Here is a 25,737-nt window from a genome sequence, read left to right on the forward strand (position 1 = left end):
AAGTCCTCAGTTACTTCTCAGATCTAAGTGTTTTCCTTGAAGGGAAGCTATGTTTCTTTGAGAAAGAACCCTGCAGCACAGGCAAGGATGTGTTTAGTGCTGTGCCCTCACACTTTCCTCAGAGGAATGCAGTGAAACAGCACAACCCATTTTTGGCCATTTATCGGGGGAGTTGTGCATTGGTGAAAAGAATAACCTAGATTTTCATATGTAGGTGTTAATTTTCTGCAATCCTCAGTGACCCAGAATGCCCTCTGATTCACTAGACAAAGTAGAGGCCTATGGCCGACAAGCAGTAGATGCATTCTTGAGCTAAGTCCATACAATAGTTGATCCTGTAGAATATGGACCCATCCTGTGGTTGTTTCCCAGCTCCAGAATGAGTCCTGGGATAGATATGTCAAATAACTATTAGAGTCTCCAAGTGTGTTCCCTATTATGTTAGAAAGTTTACCCATTCACACCAAGATAGTAAAAAGAAAGAAATATAACATCCTGATGCAAATGGCAGAGGCTAGTGCCAATTGATTACTTAAAATTACTCTGCAAACTGAGAGACAAATTGTTGCACTAATCACACACACACAAAATACAAAATACAATTCTTCTTGGTCTACTTTTGATTTTATAGGCAACATAGATTGGAGAATCTACTCTAACCCTCATGAGGTTGCATGGTTTGAGGGTGATCAAAACAAGCAAAAGCCCTTCAGCAGGGCCAGGTTGTAGTGCAAGCTGCCTTGCCACGTGGGCCTTCTGTAATGGCACAACACATTGAGGGGAGGTGTTGGCAAACCTCAATGGGAGAATGATAGTACAGACCCTGAGGATTTGGACAAAGTCCCTGCCTTCTTATTCTGACTACTTATCTCCACTAAAGGCAACTCTTGGCTGCCACTAGACCCTGGTACAGATTGAAGACCTGATTATGGGAAATAGTGTGACCAGGCAAATTGAGCTGTGTATCATGAACCAAGTGCCATCTGACCAACCAATCCACAAAGTTGTTCTTCTGTAATGTGCCAGTTAGGAAATCGGACCCAAGCATGTCTAGAAGGCACACATAAATTGCAGGAGGAAGTTGCTCAGATTCCCATGGCAGCTGTGTCTGCTGTTTTGCCACCTCTTCCTCCACCCAAGCCTGCATGTGGCTTTGGGAGTATATGTGGGGCAAGGCACCTGTCAAAGATAATACACAACTACCAATGCAAGTTCAGAATCCTCATATGCAGCAGAAGAGCAAATAGATTTTCATCTTGATTTTCATGGTGAATTCAGACTATAAAAGTATGTCCTCATGGTCCTTGTGGCCCTGAGGGGTTTATGCATGAGGTATCAGAATAACTCCAACAAGGATAACTGACCTATGGTGGTCCAACATTTATAGCAAAGCTACAGTTTGTCCCTTCAGTGTTGTCTTTTTCTATCATGGTGAAACAGGGTTTAAAGAGCATTGGATTATTTACCTATTAATTTTGGAGATGGTATCAGGAGGGAGTATAGACAAACTTGCATTGTCTCCTGATGACAAGAAAGCTGATGGCACTTTCAATGTTTCCTTTATTGCAGATGTGAACTTTTTATCTGCTGAAGAGCAAAACTGGTGGATGGAGTAGTGTATCTTTCACCTACTCCTTCAAACCCACTTTCCATGCTACTTGTCCTGCTTTGTGTCCACAGGAGCTCACTTATGTAAACAATGTCAACAGTTCCTCTCCCCTTCTGGCTTCTGGCTGGCTTCAGCCAATGGGAAGGACATTGGAAATCACAGGGAAGAAAGGGAGTGAAATAAAAAAAATTCCCACAGCCTCCTCCCAGCAAAGTGACTTTTGCCGGCTGCAACCAACTGCAGAAGATCACCTCTTCCATCAGTGGTCCCTTGCCATCCAGCTCCCTGCACCTCTAGGTTCTGCTAACTATTTCCCTCCTTCACCCTTTGACCAGTCTGAAGGACTGCACCATACTGGTTAAATTCCCTCTGAGTTATGCAATTTGATCAGCCATGTGTTTCTAGCCATGACTCTGACAGCTGCACTGGGAAAAGGCAAGAAATGAGTCGGGCAGCATTGAGTGCCCGTTTGATGCTTGTGATCCCCAGTTTAAAGTAAAACCAGTCATCCAATCTCATGAATTACCTCAGCACTATTCAGGTGCTTAGACACAGGGCCAGAAAAGGGAGAGCAGTGGCGGTTCATTTAAGAGCGGTTTTGAATTTAGAGCAAAGGTGGAAACCTGAGCTAGGAAGGTACTGATGTGGGAGGTTAGCAAAGGGGAGCAGCTAATGAACTGGAGACATCAGTGGAGGAATGTGTTTGGGTGGTGATCTGGAGCAGATGATCAGATGTGTCAGAGAGAGATATGTGAGATGAAGAATTCAAGGGGCAGTTACTGAGGACCAAGTTCAGACATAATGAGGCCTGAATGTTGAATGGGGAATACTGAGAAAGTGAGGGGGTAAAGAGGAGAGGACGAAATGAGTCAGGAGGCAAAGGTATTTAAGAATGAGAAGGAGTGACTGAGGACTGAGGATGACATCAATGAAGAGAGGTGGGAGGTGGAGAGACAGAGGCTGCAGCATCATGGGGGAGGAGATGTAGAGGAGGAAAGAAGAGCCATGAATTAGAAGCAGCAGCTGGGCACAAGGAAGGAACCAACACCACCACCAGGCATGGAAATATGTGAGAGAAGAGAAGACAGCGCCTTTTAGTGAAAGACTTTGGGGAGATCTAGGCATCAGTAAGGCCATGTGAAAAGGGAACAGAGCTAGAATAGCTGTGAGGGCTCCTTCCCTGGGGTGGGGACTCTTCTGGAGCACTGAGTCAGGTGCACACAGCAGCTTCTGTGACCAAGACCAGATTTTAAAACAAATTGGGGCTTAGTGTCATCTTTGCTGTCAAAGAATTCAAAGATGGCTCATGAATCCAAAGGGCATATTCTCATAAACTCTCTCCCTACCTTTCAGGAAAGACACAGGTTGCCATTTAACAAATACAGATTCTAAACCATAGAAAGGACACATTCATCCTGAGAGTGCCAGGGACAGAAATGCAACTAGAAAGGTCTCCAATTTTCCAGTATTTAGTACCCTGGGGATCTTAAACTTTTTGAAATCACTTTATACAACTACCACTTCTGAGGAGAGTCCCCAGTAAACATTTGCATCTCAAGGAATCACACACAGTAGACCAAAAACTGAAGAAGAGGTCAGTTGTCTGGGGTATAACAATGCTACTGACCAAGCAAAGCAGATGAGACCCCAGACCCTCCTACTCTTTGCTTTCACTATCTTTGTCTCACATGTAACATTCCACAAAAGAACAGCATTTTTTCTTTATTTTATTTTATTTTATTATGTTATGTTAATCACCATACATCTTTAGTTTTTGATGTAGTGTTCCATGATTCATTGTTTGTGTGTAACACCCAGTGCTCCATTGAATACATGCCCTCTTTAATACCCATCACCAGGCTAACCCATCCCCCCACCCTCATCCCCTCTAGAATCCTCAGTTTGTTTCTCAGAGTCCATAGTCTCACACTTTTGTATAATTGATGGAAATAGCATGTACCACCTTCTAAACTGAAGATTATTATTCTAGGCTGTTAAATATGTAAAATACTATTTAAAAAGCACTTATGACCTTCTTACGAGTCAAATTTCTGCCCTTGTAAGAAAATTAAAGATTTTCTTTATTTGAGAGAGAGAGCACAAGCGGAGGGAGGGGCAGAGGGAGAGGGAGAAGCAGACTCCCTCCTGAGCAGAGAGCCCAATGCAGGGCTAGATCCCAGGACCCTGAGATCATGACCTGAGCCGAAGGCAGACACTTAACTGACTGAGCCACCTAGGCGCCCCCTGCACTTGTAATTGATGACTTAAAAACTCCAGAGAAAAACATAAATGGATAAAATGCAATTTTACACAATGTAAACTACTAAAAAATTAAGAGACTAACAAATTCTAAATCTTTTGTCAAGATACAGTTTATTTTTTTTTAAGACATAAAATATTTCCTTACAAATTGTCTTCCTTTTCCAAGGAAGAATATGTATTTGGAGAGTATACACTTTGAATGCTGATTATTTTAACATGGATAGTGATTACATGAAAAAACTCTAGAAGGCCTCAGGAAAGTGACAGTTAAATAGCACAAGCCATTTGGGTAGAATACTGCATTGTGTCTTTTCTTGCAGAGCATAGCAAGATGTGTTTGGAAATATACATATTTTCCTGTAGTGGAATCTTTAGTAAGTTATTTGTATTTCCCATGAGTTTCCAGCATTCACCTGAATGAGTATGGATGCCAAAATTCTCCATTCCAGAGCACCCCCATGATAAGCACCTTTTCTTGTCCCAAGAGTGGTCTTGGGGTAGTTTTCTACTGATGTTGGTGATGGGTCAAGTTTCCTTTAGTCTTCAAATGATGTATAACTATTAATTCCATCCCATCACGACATGAGCAACAAGGAGGTAACACATCCCAACTGTGCAGGAGACGACCATCATTGGGAAGCCCAATCTGAAACACAAAGAAAAGTGGATTGTGGTGTCTGGTATCTGGCAAGTACTATGAGATCTAGACTCATTATTACATTTGTCATTGCATCATTATATTTTTCATGATTTAGGAGCTTTCCGTATCTGCAAAGTCAATCACTTCTTATTTCTAGAAACTGAAGAGTTGGTTTTAGCCTAGATAATACAGATGCATGCCTTTATTAGATATCCCCCAATGTGTGACATTTTGAGATGTGCTTAAAATTTTTGCAAATTTTTAATTGACATTTTATAGCCTCAATTTGTTCATCTATACCATTGAAGTGTTGGTCTTGATAATGACACTTAAAACTGCCAATGTTATGTAACTGGACCATTATTTAAATCACTGCATCATCTTCCAATTGTCCTTCTGAGAAATCTGGTTTCCCAGAAAGGTCATATTTCCATAGACCCCTGAAGTTCCTAATGTTTAAAACTGAAGAGAGTTTCAGAAGTAGGATTGGGAAATAATATCTTGTCTTAGGAAGGGAAGAGGAAAGAACAGGAATTTCTTCTGTATTCAGTGAGATGAAATATGTGAGTGAAAGTATGTACAAATACAAAAGAAGTCATGAGAAAATGAAAGTTTCCCTCACTATATGCCTTCCATAATGTACTTGTATTTCCACAAATCCCTATCCTGGCTAATAAATCCCAATTGATTCCCACTTTGCATTTGGAATTCGTGCTTTGAAGACATTGCTTAGTGCTGAATTGTCACTGAGGGAAGTTACTGCAAAGATTAAAGGTTTTGTCCTGAAAAGACTTAAAAATTCACTGGCAAGAGCCTAGTGTGTGATAATAAGAATTATGACATTCTTCCTTTCCCTGGTCATGGGCATGGGGCGTGGCTATTCAGAAAGAGCCACAGCAAGGCTCTCTCCACAAAGCTGTAATTTAAACACAGAAACTGCATCCATAAGTGAAAAAGTTCCTTAAATTCTAAACCAGAATTGGACATTTCAAGAAGGTGTTAGCTTCTATCTAAATTTCTTGAGATTAGTAAACTTTGTTTTTTTAAGACAGCTGAACATGTTTGCAATAGGTCAACCCTGATTATTGAATTCTCGAAAAGTACACCCTAGAAACAGTGTCTGGTCAACTCCAGGCATCACAGATATCATCACAAGCTTTCATAGAAATGCAAACCCTTCCTTAACTGATTGTGTGAAATTGCATCAGTGTCGAGTAAGATGCTGAATACTTCAACCTGGGTGCTGGGACACCTGGCTATGTTTCAGAAGCAAATCTGCCTTGCAAGGAATGGATCCCACAAAAAGAAGACATTACACTTGGGGAGTCCAAGGCCAGAGGAAGTTCCTTGCTGATGGTTCTGCTGTGCTTCCAACTAAGAGTTACTGGCATCTCAGAGATGGCACCAATCCCAAGAAGGAGTATCATCTAGGGATTGGTGCAAGCATTCTGACACCATCAGAAAAATGATTGTTCACTTAGTGTCTAGACACAGTGGAAATCCTCACACAGATGACCACATCAACTGCTCACATCACCTTTCAAGACTGGTATCATTGCACCACTGTACAGATGGGATTTGGAAAAAGGAAGCAGACTTATCCAGGCCACTTGGCTAATCTGCTCTGGTGTAGACAATTCAAACCCCCTCAGTCTAACTCTAAAGTCCATGCTCTTAATCACTATACATTCTGCTTCCCTGTGGGTATAAGTAAACCACACAATGACAATATACCACTCAAAGACAAGTGACTTACTGAACATCTGCTGTATGTTAAGGGTCTCATAGATGTAAGACATTGACATTTCCCAAACACAATAAGGTAGGTCATACATATTATCCCTATTTTATAGAAGAAGAAACTGAAGCTTAAATATATTAAGGAATTTTACAAAGTATGCCACCACTAATATGCAGATGATACTTTGGCATATTTTTCTGCCTTCAAAACCTACATGCATTCCCACCACAACACATTAGTTAAGGGCCCTGCTCTTGTTCAGGTGCAGAGCTTGGGACAGCTCCATGACTCAATTTCTTCATTTTTGACATGGGGGTAATAATAGTACCTATTTACTAAAGTTATTATGAAGATTATATGAGTTCATACCTATAAATGCCTTAGACCAGTGTCTGGTCACATAATGAGCCACCAGGAGAGACTGACAAGAGACCCCTTTGTGCTCACTTAACATAACAATGAGTCTCAGACAAGGTATCTTGGACTACAAAGGAGACATTTTAGTATTTGCTGAGCTTCAGGAGAATGGATCAACCTAAGCCTATCCTAATATCACCTACAATGCTCTAATTAAGGAACCCCACAGGTTACAAATTCTAGCCTAACCAGTGGGAAGAGAGAGATGGAGATAGAGACAAAAGCATAAACAGAGAGAAACAGACAGAGATAGAGACAGACAGGTGAGAGACACAGAAAGAGAGAGAGACAGGGAAAAAGGAAACGGAGGTGGGAGGGAGGTGAAGAATAAGGAAGGGAGAGATAGGGAGAAAGAGAGAGAAGGGAATTTACATCAGAAACCAGCTCTATTATTTTAGATTCCAGCTCCACCATTTGTTAGTTATGACATGCCAAAAAAAAAAAAAAAATACAAAGATATTTGCATGTACCATAAGATCTCTGAACCCATAAACATGCATAGAATAAGGATTCTATGAATGAAAAATGTGGTTTTCCAGTCCAAAGACTTTTTATAGATCAAGAAACAATAAACTACAGCCCCCAGGCTAATACTGGCCCACTGCCTGTTTCTGTAAATAGAGTTTTATTGGAACACATTCTCTCCCATTCATTTACTTATCATCAATGGCTGCTTTACCATCTAGGGTGGCTGAGTCTGCCACAGCACAGTACAGTTGAGTAGTTGCAACAGAGACCATGTGGTCCACAAAGCCTTAAAGACTTACTATCTGACCCTTTAAAAAATGTTTGCCACCCCCTATTATAGAAAAAGATACTCAGTCCTGGGAAGGTGAAGAAACTTGTCATCTTCATGTCAGCTCCTACTCAAAATACAAGGTAGTCCCAGACCATCAACCAATAGAAAAGTACCGAGGGCCACCAAGTAATTTCAAATTTCAAGTACCACATATATTCAAAAAAAGTAAAAGGAAACAAATGAAATTAAATTTAATATTTTATTTATTCCAACATACCCAAATTATTATAATATATGATCAACATAACATTTCTAATGGAACATTTTACATTCATTTTTTATGCTTAATCTTCAAAATCCAGTGTAGATTTTCTATTCATAGAACACCTTACTTTGACTTGTCACATTTCAAGGTTCAAATGGGTCTAAGCAACTGGGGGCTGTGTGGTCCAATGCAGCTCTAGGAGGCTTACAATTTCCGGCTGAAAACATTTATGAAAAGGCAGGTTTATGACCTTGAGTTGATGCAAGGGATGCTGGCTCTGGATGGAACTTTCAGAGAGGATATGCTGAAGTGAGGCCTTTGCAGAGAAACCAGGTTGAGACAGGCTGGCAGGGGCTCTGCAACCCTCTATGCACATCTCCCCTAGGGGAGCAAGCTCATCAGGGTGGCCTTTTCCTTATACATTTTGGAAGTCACACATACACACAAAGAATCCTCTAATGTTAGGGTCAAGACAAATGATGAAGCTGTTTATTGGCAATCTGATGGTGGCACTGGCAACACTGGCTACACACCTGCGTATCTGATGGGTAAAGACAAGGATGAGGCAGCTTTTTTGTAGAAACTGCTAGAGCTGGTATGTTCCTTCTTGGGGTGAGCCCCTGATGCTTTTTCCTGTGGGAGTGCAGTTAGCTTGATTGGTGTTTCAATGCTTCACTCACTGCCCAGGCAGGAGTCTGACGGAAGGAGATTTATTTGAAGAGAGGGCAGTAATGACTTCCTGTCACTGCCAGCAGTTCTCTGAATATACACATTTATGCTCCACATTTACTAAGAGCAGTTCCATTTCCCAGAAGATCCATTTGTCTTGCTCCCCAAGCCTCTCAGAAAAGCAGTACCTTCACCAAAAGGCTTAGGAAAAGCATATTTACTCAAAATCCAGCATCGCATTATGCTTTCATTTCCCTCTGGGATTATTTTCAATCTATTCTGGCTCCAAACATCACATTCTGTTACAAAAGACAAAAACACTTGAATGTCAAAGCACAAATCAAGATGCAAAATGTCAGATGGATGCCCAGACAAATGCTGCATTCAGGTTTAGGTTAAAAACATAACTGTGAGGACACACAGTACTCCAAGGAACTGAAGCTTCCAGATTGCTGGGAAACAAGCTGCCCCAGAACCATGCCATTTCCGATGGAGGTCAGGCATTGCACTGAGAGCAGAGTTCCACACACTGAAGACAGACCTGGTTTTCAAAAGGAAATGTTTGCTAATGAAGTCTCCTACTTGAGTTTTAGACTGAAGCCATTCTTCCTATTTATTTTTCCTTTCCAAAAGGCTTTATAACACACCATGACTATAGGTCTTAATCAAAAGCCATTTCGTTGTTGCCTTCCTACAAAGGTAATGCATGTTTCTCAGGAGAACAACTTCTGCATCTACAGAACTGTGGGAGCTTATCACAAGGGTGTACAGCTTGCCCCACTTTCTGTAGACCATGGATACCTTGAGAGCCATACTCTTCAGCCCCTTACCTGTCCTCAGGTCATTCAAGGCCCCAGGACAGGAACTGCTTTCTCATCCTCAGCCATCATTTGAAAATTGAACAGCCTCACACCTCATGTCCTGGATCTCTCCAGGTGACAATTAGCTAATCCTCTTCATGCAGAAAGGCTGAATGAAGTTCCTGCATCTTGGAAATAAAGCCCCATCATTATATTTCCCACAGAGAGAGGAGTTCCTGGTAGGGTAGGATGTAGTGACCCAGAGGGAGAGCTACAGAAAAGAGAAGGCATATCTAAGTTAGGATGGGTACTCGTGGTATCTTCAAAGTGTTCCCCATCACACAGCATTGGTGACCAGCTGCAAGCAGCAGAGTTCACATGGCTAAAGACTAGAAAGGATGACAGAGGAGCAGCATAGAAATCATGGTAAGGAGCAAAGCATCAAAGTGAAGAGGCAAAGCTTAGGGGAAAAAAGGGTTGTGATGATGAAATTATTGAAATTGTAATAATTTACTTTTTTCCCCATCAGAATAGACTCAAGTTTGGGTGGTTTCTTTTTCATGTGTTCAACCTTATGACATGTATGTAGCATCTTTATAGCAAGCAAAAGAGAAAGAATTTGAGAAAATTATGTCTTGCTCTTTCTTCTTCTGAAAAAAGGCATTTTCATTGCATACTTCGTGCCCACCTCTGCCAGCTCTCTCTGTCTTGACCAGCACCAGTGCTCTTGGGTCAGCTGTAGAGCTGGGACTCTCATCTTTCCCTCAATGATACCTGCAGCTAGCCAGCCTCTCCCTTCCATGTTGAGGAAGCCCCTTTACCCACTGAGGGCCTCTACTGAACAGAAATGGAAAGTCAGACATCCCTGCAAACACTTGGCATCACGTGAAGACACCCTATAAATGTTCTGTTCAATTCCTTTGCTAAAACTTCCTGACTCCTCCCATATTCACATATTTGGAATATGACCTTCCTTCTTTTTTTTTTTATTTTTTTTAAAGATTTTATTTATTTATTTATTTGACAGAGAGAGAGACAGCAAGAGCAGGAACATAAGCAGGGGGAGTGGGAGAGGGAGAAGCAGGCCTCCCACTGAGCAGGGAGCCCAATGCGGTGCTCGATCCCAGGGCCCTGGGATCATGACCTGAGCCGAAGGCAGATGCTTAACGACTGAGCCACCCAGGCGCCCCTACTTTTTTTTTTATTTTAATTCCAGTGTAGTTGACATACAGTGTTATATTAGGTTCAGTTGTATAATATTGTGATTCAACAATTCTATACATTACTCAGTGCTCATCATGGTAAGTGTACTCTTAATCCCCATCACCTATTTCACCCATCCCCCCACACCCACCTCCCCTCTGGTAACCATCAGTTTGTTCTCTATAGTTAAGAGTCTGTTTTTTGGTTTGTCTCTCTCTTTTTTTTCCTTTGCTCATTTGTTTTGTTTCTCAAATTCGACATGAGTGAAATCATATGGTATTTGTCTTTCTCTGCTTGACATATTTCACTTAGCATTATACTCTCTGGCTCTACCCATGTTGTTACAAAAAGCAAGATTTCATTATTTTTTATGGCTGAAAAATATTCCATTGTATGTATATACCTCATCTTCTTTATCCATTCAAGAAAAAAAATCAGAAAATGGGAATTTAACAGGCAAAAAAGAGGAGACTAGACATGAGAAATTTCAAAGAGAGCATCCATATGGATCCATTACTTAAAATAACCTTGATGATTTATATTTTTCCAGAAAAATATTAATTTTATAAAAATTCTTATTAGCAAATTTATATAATATCCTAATATAATTTTAATCTTTATCTCTGTAGTTTTTTTAAATTTTATTTTATTATGTTATGTTAATCATCATACATTACACCATTAGTTTTTGATGTAGTGTTCAATGATTCATTGTTTGCATGTAACACCCAGTGCTCCATTCAATACATAACCTCTTTAATATGCATCACCAGGCTAACCCCTATCCCCACACCTGTCCCCTGTAGAACCCTCAGTTTGTTTCTCAGAGTTCATAGTCTCTCATGGTTTGTCTCCCCCTATGATTTCCCCCCCTTCATTTTTCCCTTCCTACTATCTTCTTCTTCTTCTTCTTCTTTTTTTACATATAATGTATTATTTGTTTCAGAGGTACAGGTCTGTGATCCAACAGTCTTACATAATTCACAGCGCTCACCATAGCACATACCCTCCCCAATGTCTATCACCCAGCCACCCATCCCTCCCACCCCCCACAACTCCAGCAACCCTCAGTTTGTTTCCTGAGATTAAGATTCCTCATATCAGTGAGATTGTATGATACATGTCTTCTCTGATTGACTTATTTTGCTCAGCATAATACCCTCCAGTTCCAACCACGTCATTTCAAATGGAAAAATTTCGGAGTTTTTTGATGGCTGCATAATATTCCATTGTGTGTGTGTGTGTGTGTGTATATATATATATATATATATCACATCTTCTTTATCAATTCAACTGTTGACGGACAGCTTGGCTCTTTCCATAGTTTGGCTATTGTGGACATTGCTACTATAAACATTGGGGTGCAAGAACCCCTTCAGATCACTACATTTGTATCTTTGGGGTAAATACCCAGTAGTGCAATGGCTGGGTCGAATGGTAGCTCTATTTTCAACTTTTTGAGGAACCTCCATACTGTTTTCCAGAGTTGCTACACCAGCTTGCATTCCCACCAACAGTGTAGGATGGTTACCCTTTCTCTGAATCCTCGCGGACATCTGTCATTTCCCGATTTGTTAATTTTATCCATCCTGACTGGTGTGAGGTGGTACCTCATTGAGGTTTTGATTGGGATTTCCCTGATGCCAAGCAATGTTGAGCACGTTTTCATGTGTCTATTGGCCATTTGGATGTCTTCTTTGGAAAAAATATTCATGTCTTCTTCCCATTTCTTGATTGGATTATTTGTTCTTTGGGTGTTGAGTTTGATAAATTCTTTATAGATTTTGGATACTAGCCCTTTATCTGATATGTCATTTGCAAATATCTTCTCCCATTCTGTCAGTTGTCTTTTGGTTTTGTTGACTGTTTCCTCTGCTGTGCAAAAGATTTTTATCTTGATGAAGTCCCAATAGTTCATTTTTGCCCTTGCTTCCCTTGACTTTGGCAATGTTTCTAGGAAGAAGTTGCTGTGGCTGAGGTCGAAGAGGTTGCTACCTGTGTTCTCCTTTAGGATTTTGATGGATTCCTGTCTCACATTGAGGTCTTTCAACCATTTGGAGTCTATTTTTGTGTGTGGTGTAAGGAAATGGTCCAGTTTCATTCTTCTGCATGTGGCTATCCAATTTTCCCAACACCATTTGTTGAAGAGACTGTCTTTTTTCCACTGGACATTCTTTCCTGCTTTAGCGAAGATTAGTTGGCCATAGAGTTGAGGGTCCATTTCTGGGCTCTCTATTCTGTCCCATTGATCTATGTGTCTGTTTTTGTGCCAGTACCATACTGTCTTGATGATTACAGCTTTGTAATAGAGGTTGAAGTCCATTGTGATGCCACCAGCTTTGCTTTTGTTTTTCAACATTCCTCTAGCTATTTGGGGACTTTTCTGGTTCCATACAAATTTACATACAGAGTAACTATTGAAAGATATGAATTAAGTGCCATTGTATTGCCTGTAGGGTTACTGTTACTTATATTGTCTGTGTTCCTTTCTGGTCTATGTTACTTTTAGGCTCTCTCTTTACTTAGAGGACCCCTTTCAATATTACTTATAGGGCTGGTTTCATGTTTGCAAATTCCTTTAGTTTTTGTCCTGGAAGCTTTTGATCTCTCCTTCTATTTTCAATGACAGCCTAGCTGGATATAGTATTCTTGGCTGCATATAAATTTTTCTCTTTTAGTGCTCTGAATATATCATGCTAGTCCTTTCTGGCCTGTCAGGTCTCTGTAGATAGGTCTGTTGCCAATCGAATGTTTCTATCACTGTAGGTTACAGACCTTTTGTCCCAAGTTTCTTTCAGGATTTTCTCCTTGTCTCTGAGACTTGTAAGTTTTACTATTAAATGTCAGGGTGTTGACCTATTTTTATTGATTTTGAGGGGGCTTCTCTGTGCCTCCTGGATTTTGATGCCTGTTTCCTTCTCCAAATTAGGGAAGTTCTTTGCTATAATTTACTCCAATATACCTTCTGCCGCTTTCTCTCTTTCTTCTTCTGGGATCCCAATTATTCTAATATTGTTTCATCTTATGGTGTATCACTTATCTCTCAAATTCTGCTCTCATGATCCAATAGTTTTTTATCTCTCTTTTTCTCAGCTTCTTTATTTTCCATCATTTGGTATTCTATATCACTAATTCTCTCTTCTGCCTCATTTATCCTAGCAGTTAGAGGCTCCATTTTTGATTGCACCTCATTAATAGCCTTTTTGATTTTGACTTATTTTGATTTTAGTTATTTCTCCACAAAGTGTTTCTCTAATATCTTCCATGCTTTTTTCAAGCCCAGCTATTATCTTTATAATTGTCATTCTGAACTCTAGTTCTGACATCTTACTAATGTCTGTATTGATTAGGTCCCTGGCAGTCTCTACTGCCTCTTGTTCTTTTTTTTTTGAGGTGATTTTTTCCATCTTGTCATTTTGTCCAGAGGAGAATAGATGAATGAGAGAGCAAAATGCTAACTGGGTAACAACCACCCCAGAAAAATATACACTAAACAAATCAGAAGAGACCTGAAACCGGCAGAAAAGAAAGGGAAGGGAAGGAAAGAAAAAAGAAAAAAAGAAAAAGAAAAACATAAAAAAACAAAAGAATATGATCAAATATGATCAAGCTGTGTATAGGTCAATGCCACACACTAGATTTTGGGTGTATTTTGGTCTGTTAGAAGAAAGTGCATCCCAAAATTTTAAAGAAAGAAAAACTTATATATGTACAAAAATAAGAGTAAATATACAATGAAATATACAATGAAGAATACATGGAATATGACCGTGAAGATGAAAATTATAAAAGAGTTATAAAAGGAATTGATAAGATAAGAAGTTGGTTGAAAAAAGAAAGAAGAGGATTTAAAAAAAAAAAAGGGAAAAAAAGGTAGAGAATGTGATCAGGCAGGAGACCAGAACAAAGCCATACACTAGAGATTTAGGGTATATTTTGGTCTGTTGGAAGAAACTGTATCCCAAAATTTTAAAGAGAGAACAACTTATATATATACCAAAAATAAGGTTAACTACTATGAAGGGGCAGAATATGACTCTAAACTGAAAAATAAGATTTTTTCAAAAAAGGGATTGATAAGATGTTGGCTGAAAAAGGGAAAAAGAAAAATTCAAAAACAATAGAAAAAGAAAAAAAGAAAATTAAAAAAATTAACTTGAAAGACTAAAGAATCAGGGGGAAAAAAAGCCATGAATTCTATGTGCTGTATTCCCCTAATGCTGGAGTTCTGCCGTTCTCATTGATCAGTAAAGTTGGTTTCGGCTGGCTGTTCTTGCTGATCTTCTGGGGGAGGGGCCTGTTGCCCTGGTTCTCAAATGTCTTTGTCTGAGGTGGAATTGCCCCACCCTTGCCCCAGGCTGGGCTAAGTAATCTGCTAGGGTTTTCTCTGGGGAGCTTTTGTTCCCTGCAAGCTTTCCGTACAGCTTTGGAGGACAAGAGTGAAAATGGCAGCCTCCCAATCCCTGCCCCAGAGGAGCCGAGAACTTGGTGCCCCACTCCTCAGTGCGCCCCCAGAGAAAAGCAGTCAATCACTCCTGTCTCCCTGGTCTCCGCCACACTCTGTGCTCACATGACCTGCGACTGAGCATTTCTATCTCTGGCACATGCCCCCTTTTGGAGTCTCCAAACCCAACAGATTCCTGCAGTGCGCCCCCGTGCTGCTCCTCCTGGGGGAGGAAGGGGAGTCTCCCTGGATCTGCCGCTTATTGTGTCCCTGCTTGAAAAGTAGTGGCCTGACTCTGCTGCAGACCATGGTTTATGGCAACCCAGAGCTGAGAGCCTGCTCCTTGGCTCTGTCTTTGTAGCCGGCTTCCCCATTCCGATACCTGGGAGCTCTGCTGCACTCAGGCACCCCTGATCTCTCTATGACCCCGAGGGTCCTGAGACCACACTGTCCCAGTGAGTGTTCCACACCTCCTCCCCACTCCCGCCCCGCTCAGCTTCTCGAGCGAGGACCCTCAGTGGAGCAGACTTTTAAAAGTTCTGATTTTATGCTCTGCTGCTCTTATCACTTGCTGGTAGCCGGCTGATGGAGGCTCCCTCCCTCTGCGGTCTATCTTCCCACATATCATCTTGTATTCACTTCTCCTCACATCCTACCTTCCAGAAAGTGGTCGCTTTTCTGTTCAGAGAGTTGCTGCTATTCTTTTCTTCAATCTCCTGTTGAGTTCATAACTGTTCAGAATGGTTTGATCCCTATCTAGCTGAATTCCTGGGACCAGACGAAATTTAGGTCTCCTACTCCTCCACCATCTTGATCCTCCACCTATCTCTGTAGTTTTATTCCTTTTTTTAATACCTAATTTTTGCCTTCATTCTTTTTCTTGATTGATGCCAAAACTTTATCTATAATATCAAAAACGTTTATTAAAAAAATCACTTCTTGACTTGTCAAATCTACTATTTATATTCTTCTTGTGTGTGTGTTGTGGGTTTTTTTGTTTGTTTTTTATTTAAATTCCAGTTAGTTAACATACAGTGTAATATTAGTTTCAGATGTAGAATTTAGTGATTCAACACTTACATATAACACCTGGTGCTCATCCACAAGTGCACTCCTAAACCCCACCACCTATTTCACCCATCCCCCCACACACCATCCCTCCAGTGACCATCAATTTGTTCTATATAGTTAAGAGTCTGTTTCTTGATTTGCTTCTCTCTTTTTTTCTCCCATGATCATTTGTTTTGTTTCTTAAACAATCAATCAATCAGCTGCCAGTAACTCATAGCATTGGGGGCCACACAAAGTCTGGTGGTATGAATTGAATTTGCTGCATACCTTCAACAAGTAGCCAACCTCTCTGAGGTTAATCTTCCTATAAAATATTTTCTGCAAAGAAACTTAAAATATAGTACATAAAGCAATGATTTAGCTCTAGTACTTTATAAATGCTCTTGAAATAGTGAATACTAATTATCATAGTTTTTTTTACTACTACCACAAATTCTGTTAATACAATTACTATTACTTATGTTATTATTAATTATTATTATTATTACTTCTTTTGATTTATCTTTTATAAAGTGGATCACCTTTTTCCTCTTATTTTTAACTTACCATGCAATGCAAATCGTTCATGGTAGTCAGAAAGTGTGGCTTGTAAATATCCAGTTATTAAATCATGGAGATTGTCTTCACAGCTTAATATACAATGGATTTTTGTAGCTGTTTTGTGGACTCTTGAAAAGAAGGCATATTCTCCATAGAAAAGAGAATCATATATCTAATATTTCAATTCTCAGAAATGGATAGTGTCACATGAAAGTCTTCCACTACCAATGAAATTTATATTAATTTCTCCTTTCATTTCTGACTGAACTTATTTTGATGCTATTATTTTTGGCAGTTAAAAAGTATTATATTGACTCTGTCCTATTGAATTTTAAAAAAGACTTCTATATTTTACATTACATATGTTTCTACCTTTATTATCTTTTCAATTGTATTAACCAGACTTACTTTATTTACAGTTTTATTTTTAACCTTTCTATATTACCCTGATCTCTGTTTTTAAAGCAGAATCCAGCTAGAATTTGATTTTATTCTATTTATGATTCTCCACCTTTTTTAAAAAGATTTATTTATTTATTTGAGAGGGGGGGAGGTGCATAGGAAGGAGAGAAAATCTTAAGCAGACTCCTTGCTGAGCACAGAGCCCAACATAGGGCTTGATCTCATGACCCTGAGATCAAGACTTGAGCCAAAACAAAGAGTCGGATTCTTAACCAACTGAGCCACCTAGGTGCCCTGATTCTTCACTTTTAATGCTATATTTGGCTCTCCTTATGTAATCTTGGTTTATGTTTCATGTTTTTAAATTTTTGTTTCCTTTTTTTTTTCATTTATTATACTTTTGGCTATATAAATTTTGTTGACTTGCCTTTATCAATACAGTGATTTAAAAATTAAATTCCACTAATAGATTCCACTAATAGTTACTTCTAAGTATTTAATAATAAAATGATAAATCCATATACCTCAAATACAAAAGACAAATAAACCAGTATCCTTTGACACTCTTATGAAAGACAAATAAAACAGGAAGTTTTAATTTCTCTCCACAACACCTCAACACATTCCATGGTCTTCATTAATTCAATATGAGATTGTAGACTCAAGTTACATTTCTTAAATTCTTACTATTTACAATATATATTTTCTGTTTAGATAATTTTGGTTATTGATTCAGTTTGATTTAATAGTCTATTTATAAACATTATTATCTTATTTCTCTAAGTATGCATTGAATTGATTTTACTATTTATAATTAATCATTTTCTCACCACAAATTGCATAGCCTAAGTGCTTCATTCTGGAATACATATTTCAATAATCACTTTCAGGAAATTATAGCAGTGCTGTTGTTCCTGAATTGTGACTCACCTGTACACTGATGATGATGAAGAATAGGAAGACATTCTAATAATTACAACAACAGCAGATGCATCCATGAGTGATAACATATCAGACAACCAGATTTATATGCATTAGCTCAGCTAATCCTCACAAAATACTATGATAGGTAGTAGTATTCTCTACTTTTAAAGATAACAAGACTAAGGCCCAGAGAGGTTAAGTAACTACCCAAGATCACACAACTAGTTAGGAACAGAGACAGAAAGATTTCTGTAACTTTAGCAGATAGATGGAACTTGATCAGACTTGAAATTAGAACCCTGGGATCATAGCCATTTCCTATCCAAACTTTGTTATTGGGCACTTAATAATATTCAGGAGTTTGGGGTCCTCTTAGTTTTGTTTTCTATTTTTGTGCATAAGGTTCTTGGATTCTTATAGAAATATTATCTTTATCTTTGTTATTAAAAATACTGACAGTTTGTGTCATAGTATGAATATCATTCAGTTAATTTTATCTGTGCTATAGCATATTTTGGTGTACATTCCAAAATCAGTGTTTCTGTGTTTTTTTTAATATTCAGGTATATTTCATTCAATTATGTTTTGATTATTGCTGCTGTTTCCTTCCTTTTTAATCACTTTATTTACAAAAAGTCCCCCAAGAGCTCGTTTTCAATGAACATTGTAGATTGTGATTTGCTATTCATATACATTGCAAAATGATCACCACAATAAGTCTAGCTACCATCTGTCAGTGTACAAAGTTGTAACAATATGATTGCCTATATTCCCAATGCTATACATTACATTCCCATGTCTTAATTTATTTTATAAGTAGGAGATTGTACATCTTAATTCACTTGACCTATTTTATTCATACCCCCATCCCTCTGCTCTGGCAACCATCAGTTTGTTTTCTGTATCCATGAGTCTATTTCTGCTTTGGTTTTTTTTATTCCTCATGTAAGTGAAATAATATAGTTTTTGTCTTTGTCTGACTTATTTCATTTAGCATAATGACCTCTAGGTCCATCCATGTTGTTGCAAATGGCAAGATTTCATTCTTTTTTATGGCTCAGCTATAGTCATATATATATATATATATTCCATGGAATATGTTATATATATAATATTTATATCTCACATCTTCTTTATCTATTCATCTATCAATAGACATTTAGGCTGCTTCCATATATTGGATATTGTAAATAAGCTGTGATGAACGTAGGGGTGCATAGGTCTTTTTGAATTAATGTTTTCATTGTGTTCAGATAAATACCTAGAAGTGGAATTGCTAGATCATATAGTAGTTCTATTTATAATTTTTTGAGGAACCCTCATACTTTTCCACAGTGGCTGCAACAAATTACATTCCCACCAACTGTACACAGTGGTTCCCATTTCTCCACATCCTCACCAACACTTACTGTTGTCTTTTTGATACCATTCTGACAGGTGTGAAGTGATATCTCACTTTGGTTTTGATTTGCATTTCCCTGATGATGAGTGACTCCATTTGTCTGTTGGCCATCTGTATGTCTTCACTGGAAAAATGTCTATTCAGGTCCTCAGTCCATTTTTTTAATCAGATTTTTTTTTATATTAAGTTGTATGAATTCTTTTTTTTTTTAATTATTTATTTATTTATTTGCGAGAGAGAATGAGAGACAGCACATGAGAGGGGGGAGGGCCAGAGGGAGGAGCAGACTCCCTGCAGAGCAGGGAGCCCGATGCGGGACTCGATCCTGGGACTCCAGGATCATGACCTGAGCCGAAGGCAGTCGCTTAACCAACTGAGCCACCCAGGCGCCTGCCAAGTTGTATGAATTCTTTACATATTTTGAATGTTAAGCCCTTATTGGATACATCATTTGTGAATATCTTCTCCTATTCACTAGGTTGACTTTTCATTTTGTTGATGGTTTCCTTCACTGTGCAAAAGCCTTTTGGTTTGATGTAGTCCCATTTTTTTAATTTTTGTTTTTGTTATCCTTGGTTGAGGAGACAGATTCAAAAAAATATTGCTGAGATTGATGTCAAAGATCTTTGTCTATGTTTTCTTCTAGAAGTCTTAAGGCTTCAGGTCTTACATTTAAGTCTTTACTCCATTTTGAATTTATTTTAGTAAATGGTGTAAAAAGGGGTCCAGTTTCATTCTTTTGCATGTAGTGGCCCAATTTTCCCAGCACCATTTATTGAAGAGACTGTCTTTCCCCTATTGTATATCCTTGCCTCCTTTGCTTTAGATTAATTGACCATATAAGTGTGGTTTTATTCCTGGGCTCTCCACTTTGTTCCATTGATCTATGTGTCTGTTTTTGTGCCAGTACAATACCATTTGATTACTATAGTTTTGTAATATATTTTGAAATCCAGGAATATGATATCTCCAGCATTGTTCTTCTTTCTCAAAATTGCTTTATATATTTGGGGTCTTTTGTGGTTCCATTCAAATTTTAGTGTTATTTTTTCTAATACTGTGAAAAATACCATTGGTATTTTGATAAAGATTACACTGAATTTGTAGATTGCTTTGGGTAGGATGGACATTTTAATATTAGTTCTTTTACTCTATGACCACAGTATATCTTTCCATTTATCTGTGTCATATTCAATTTTTTTCATCAATGTCTTATACTTTTCAAAGTACAGGTCTTTTACCTACTTGGTTAATTTTATTCCAAGGTATTTTATTTCTTTGATGCAATTATTAATGGGGTTGTTCTCTTAATTTCTGATAGCTTATTTTTAGTATATAGAAATACAACAAATTTCTGTGTATTGATTTTGTATCCTACAAATTTATTGGTTTACTTACTAGTTCTAATAGTTCTTTGGTGGAAAGTTTAGGGTTTTCTATATATAACATCATATTATCTGCAAATAGTGATAGTTTACTTCCTCCTTTTATCTTCTTTTTCTAATTGTTATGGCAAGGACTTTCAATACTATGTTGACTAAAGATTCCAAAGAGTGGACATCCTTGTCTTGTTCCTGATCTTAGAGGGAAAGTTTCAAGTTTTTCACTATTCGGTATGTTAGCTGTGGGTTTATCATATATGGCCTTTATTATCAGAGGTACATTCACTTTATCTCCACTTGGTTGACCGTTCTTATTATAAATGAATGTTGACTTTGGTCAAATGTTTTTCTGCATCTATTGAGATGATCATATGATTTTTATCCTTCATTTTCTTTATCCCTCATTTTGTTAATATGGTATATCATGTCAATTTGTGGATACTGAGCAATCTTTGCATCCCTGGAATAAATTCCACTTGATCATTGTGAATGATTCTTTTAATGTTGAATTTGGTTTCCTAATATTTTGTTGAGGATTTTTACAACACAGTTCATCAGGGATATTGGCCAGTAATTTCAATTTTTGGTAGTGTCTTTGTCTGATTTAGGTATTAGGGTAATGCTTATATCATAGAATGAGTTTGGAAGAGTTCTTTCCTCTTTAATTTTTTTTGAAATAGTTGGAGAAGAATCAGTATTAACTCTTCTTTAAATGTTTGGTAGAATTCACCTGTGAAGCAAGCTGGTCCTGTACTTTTGTTGAGAGATTTTTTTATTGATTCAATTTCATTACTAGTAATCTGTTCAGATATTCTATTTCTTTGTGATTCAGTCTTGGAAAGTTATGTGTTTCTAGGAATTTATCTATATCTTCTAGGTTGTCCAATTTGTTGATGTACAATTTTTCATAGTAGTCTCCTATAATCTTTTGTATTTATGTGGTATCAGTTGTAACTTCTCTTTCATTTCTAATTTTACTTATTTGGGTCCTCTCCCTTTTTTTTGATGAGTCTTGCTAGAGATTTATCATTTGTTTATCTTTTCAAAGAACAAGCTCTTAGTTTCAATTATATTTTCTAGTGATTTTGTTTTTGAGTCTCTATTTCATTTATTTCTGCTCTGGTCTTTATTATTTTCTTCCTTCCACTAATTTAGGGCTTTATTCATTCTTTCTTTAGTTCCTATAGATGTAAAGTTAGATTATTTATTTGGTGTTTTTCTTATGTCTTGTGGTAGGCTTCTATCATTATAAATTTCCCTCTTAGAACTGTTTTTACTGCATCCCATAGACTGGAATGTTGTGTTTTCATTTTCATTTGTCTCCAGGAATTATTTGAATTCCTCTTTGATTTTTTCATTGACCCATTCATTGTTAGTAGCATGTTGCATAGTACACATGAGCTTGTGTTTTTTCCACTTCTCTTTTAACAATTGACTTCTAGTTTCATAGAAAAGGTGCTTAATATGATTTCACTCTTCTTAAAGTTATTGAGACTTGTTCTGCGGCCCAACATGTGATATATCCTGGAAAATGTTCCAAGTGCACTTGCAAAGAATGTGTATTCTGCTATTTGGGGATGGAATGTTCTATGTATGTGTTAACTCCATCTGACACTGCTTCCTTACTGATTTTCTGCCTGGAGGATCCATCCATTGATATAAATGGAGTACTAAAGTCCTCTATTATTGTACTCCTATCAAATTCTCATTTTATGTCCATTAATATTTGCTTTACACACTTAGTTGTTCCTATGTTGGGTGCATAATTATTTATAAGTGTTACATCTTCTAGTTGGATTGAATCATTTATCATTATGTAATGCCCTTCTCTGTCTCTTGTACAGCCTTTGTTTTAAAGTCTATTTTGTCTGATATAAGTATTGCTACCTCAGCTTTCTTTTCATTTCTATTTGCATGGAATATCTTTTTTCTATCCCTTCATTTTCAGACTGTGTTTGTCTTATTTCTGAAGTGAGTCTTTTGTAGGTGGCATATATATGGGTCTTTTTTATTTTTTAATTCATTCAGACACCCTACGTATTGTGATTGGAGAATTGTCTATTTACATTTAAAATAATTATTGAGGGTGGCTCAGAGATGGTGAAATATTAGGGGGACACTGAAAGTGCCTCATCCTGGGAATACAACTAGATCAACCTTCAATGATTTTGAACAACTAGGAAAAGGATCGGAGTAGAACAGAAAGCATCTGCACATTTGGAGTGAGTGAATTTGGCAGAAGCAAGGTTTGGAGCCCTGAACTGGGGGATTAGGGGGGCTACAGGGCCAGGAAGGGGAAGAAACCCAGAAGCCCAGTTCACAGAGCAAGGTTAGGAAGAGGGAGAAAGTTGGAAAGATTGCAGCAGATTGTGACCCCTCAATAAGCTGTGGCGAGTGGATCCTTGGGTTGCTCAGGGAAGGATTGCTCCCCTTTCTGGAGGGCGTTTGAGGAGCATATTTATCCCCTTCGGAGACAAAGAGACAGCGGGGGAGCCATTGACGGGAGCCCGCAGCAGGCTCAGAGGGGCACAGAGAGCGGAGAAAAAACTCTTAACATTTTGGTGTGAGCCACAATAGGCTTGAACCTCTCTGTGTGCATCTTCATAGCCACTTTTCTGGGACTGGCTGGGCACAGTGCAAAGGCTGGAGTGGATCACAGATAACCTGGCCCCAGGTCTTTGCTCTGAGCCACAGTATCTGGAACCTCTGTGCATACACCTTTACAGCTGCTTTTTGGGGACTGGCTGGGCACAATACAAAGACTGGAGTGGATCGCTAATAATATGGCCACCATTTTTTCTGTCTGCCGCAGTGCAGTCTAGCCTCTGTAATGGCTTTTCTGGGACAAAGGGGAGTAGGGGACTGAATCAAATGCAGATAGCTGATGGCCTGGCTCCAGCTTTTCACTGAGCATTACAATAAATTCTAGCCTCAGCACATGCACTGTGTTAAGGCTTTTCAGGGACACAACAATGCTGGGCATGCTCTGAGCCTCTCACCTGGGGAGAGGAATGGGTGCATACATTATCAGGCCCTTTAAAACTTGGAGTTTTGAATCCCAGCCACTGGCCAGAGATAAAATACAGGAGATCTGTAGATCTGGGCATGCTGATGACCCAGACACAGACAGGTTAGGCCAGGGAATTAACAAGAGCCTGGGCCATAGGAGACTGCCTGTTTTTCTGGGAGGGCCTCCTGAGCAGTAGCTGCCAAGGACAAGGGGATGAGGTGATGCCATAGTCTACCTCCTCAACCACCACCCCCTCCTCCTGCCCACCAGCACAGTCAGACTACAGAGAGAAACACAGTGCCTCTAGTGGAAGCTGGAATCCCTTACACTAAACCCCACCCCCTGACCTGGTAGGAGCATCTTTCCAAGAGTAAGTCAGTTTGTGACCCAGCACAGCAGGCCTCTCACTCAGAAGACAAACACAAACCCCAGCATATACCAAGTCTACTGATTAAAGAAAAAAAAAAAAAAAGCTTCCACCTTAACATCACAAACAAATCAAAGCATATCTACTTATGGGAACAAACACTCCCCACTAAAAGCAAGGTGGAACACTGTAGAGGGAGGGGCAGTGGGAAAGAGCAGCCAATGTTGTTCTTGATATTATTATTGCTGTTTTTGCTAGGATTTTTTTCCTTTTTTTTTCTTCTTTCTTTTTCTTTTTCTTTCCTCCTTTGTTTTCTGGAAAAAATGACTAGGAGGAGAAGTTCACAAAAAAAGAAAGAGCCAGAGGTAATACTCTCTGCCTCAGATTTAATCAATATGGATATAAGTAAGATGTCCAAGCTAGAATTCAGAATAACGATTATAAACATACTAGCTGGGCTTGAAAAAAGCATAAAAGGCACTAGAGAATCCCTTAGTGCAGAAATAAAAGAAATAAAATCTAGTCAGGCTAAAACTAAAAATGCTATTACTGAGATGCAGTCTAAAATGGAGGCACTAACTGCTAGGGTAAATGAGGCAGAAGAGAGAGTCTGTGATATAAAATACAAAATGACGGAAAGTAAGGAAGCTGAGAAAAATAGAGAAAAACAACTACTGGATCATAAGGGGAGGATTTGATATCAGTGATACCATAAAGTGAAACAATATTAGAATAATTGGTGTCCCAGAATATGGGGGGTGGGGGGGCAGAAGATTCATTTGAACAAATTATAGCTGATAACGTAAGGAAATAAACATTCAAGCCCAGGAGGCACAGAGAACCCTCCTCAAAATCAATAAAAATAGATCAACACCCCAACATATATTAGTGAAGTTTGCAAATTTCAGAGATAAAAGGAAATCCTAAAAGCAGCTGAGACAAGATGTCCTTAGCCTACAAGGTTAGAATCATTAGACTGGCAGCAGACCCATCCACAGAGACCTGACAGGCTAAAAAGGACTAGTATGATACATTCAGTGTGCTAAATGAAAAAAAAAATGCAGCCAAGAATACTTTATCCAGCAAAGCTGTCATTCAGAATGGAAGGCAAAATAAAGAGCTTCCAGGACAAATAAAAAGTAAAAGAATTTGTGATCACTAAACCACCATATGACAAATAATAAAAGGAATTCTTTAAACAGAAAACCCAAAAGTAACATAGATCAGAAAAGAACACAGATAATCTACAGAAACAGTGACTTTACAGATAGTGGCACTAAATTCAATATCTTTCAATAGTTACTCTGAATGTAAAGGGGCTAAATGCTCCAATCAAAAGACAAAGAGAACGGCTAAAATTAACAAGTCAGGAAATGACAGATGTTGGCGAGGATGCAGAGAAAGGGGAACCCTCCTACACTGTTGGTGGGAATGCAAGCTGGTGCAGCCACTCTGGAAAACAGTATGGAGATTCCTCAAAAAGTTGAAAATAGAGCTGCCCTATGACCCAGCAATTGCACTACTGGGTATTTACCCCAAAGATACAAATGTAGGGATCCAAAGGGGTACATGCAACCTGATGTTTATAGCAGCAATGTCCACAATAGCCAAACTGTGGAAAGAGCCAAGATGTTCATTGACAGATGAATGGATAAAGAAGAGGTTGTATATATATAAAATGGAATATTACACAGCCATCAAAAGGAATGAGATCTTGCCATTAGCAATGAGGTGGATGGAACTGGAGGGTGTCAGGCTGAGTGAAATAAGTCAGTCAGAGAAAGATGTGTATCATATGACCTCACTGATATGAGGAATTCTTTTTTTTTTTTTAAGATTTTATTTGTTTA

At 38.6% G+C, this 25,737-nt stretch overlaps 1 protein-coding gene across 2 annotated transcripts in view; it reads right to left on the minus strand.

Moving 5' to 3' along the window:
* Nucleotides 1–3,963: 3,963 nt before the first annotated feature.
* Nucleotides 3,964–25,737, minus strand: part of OCA2 (OCA2 melanosomal transmembrane protein) — a 561,894-nt gene continuing 540,120 nt past the window's right edge. For both annotated transcript variants that reach the window (XM_064570041.1, XM_064570040.1), the window contains one exon: nucleotides 3,964–4,517. In XM_064570041.1, coding sequence (XP_064426111.1) covers nucleotides 4,433–4,517 — 85 coding nt within the window. In that variant the 3' untranslated portion in view covers nucleotides 3,964–4,432. The remainder of the gene's footprint in view (nucleotides 4,518–25,737) is intronic.

The sequence above is a fragment of the Mirounga angustirostris genome, unplaced genomic scaffold, assembly GCF_029215605.1.
Source record: "Mirounga angustirostris isolate CCGP_5_RB_7025 unplaced genomic scaffold, mMirAng1.0.hap1 SCAF_9, whole genome shotgun sequence".
In the NCBI taxonomy this organism is placed as follows: domain Eukaryota; kingdom Metazoa; phylum Chordata; class Mammalia; order Carnivora; family Phocidae; genus Mirounga; species Mirounga angustirostris.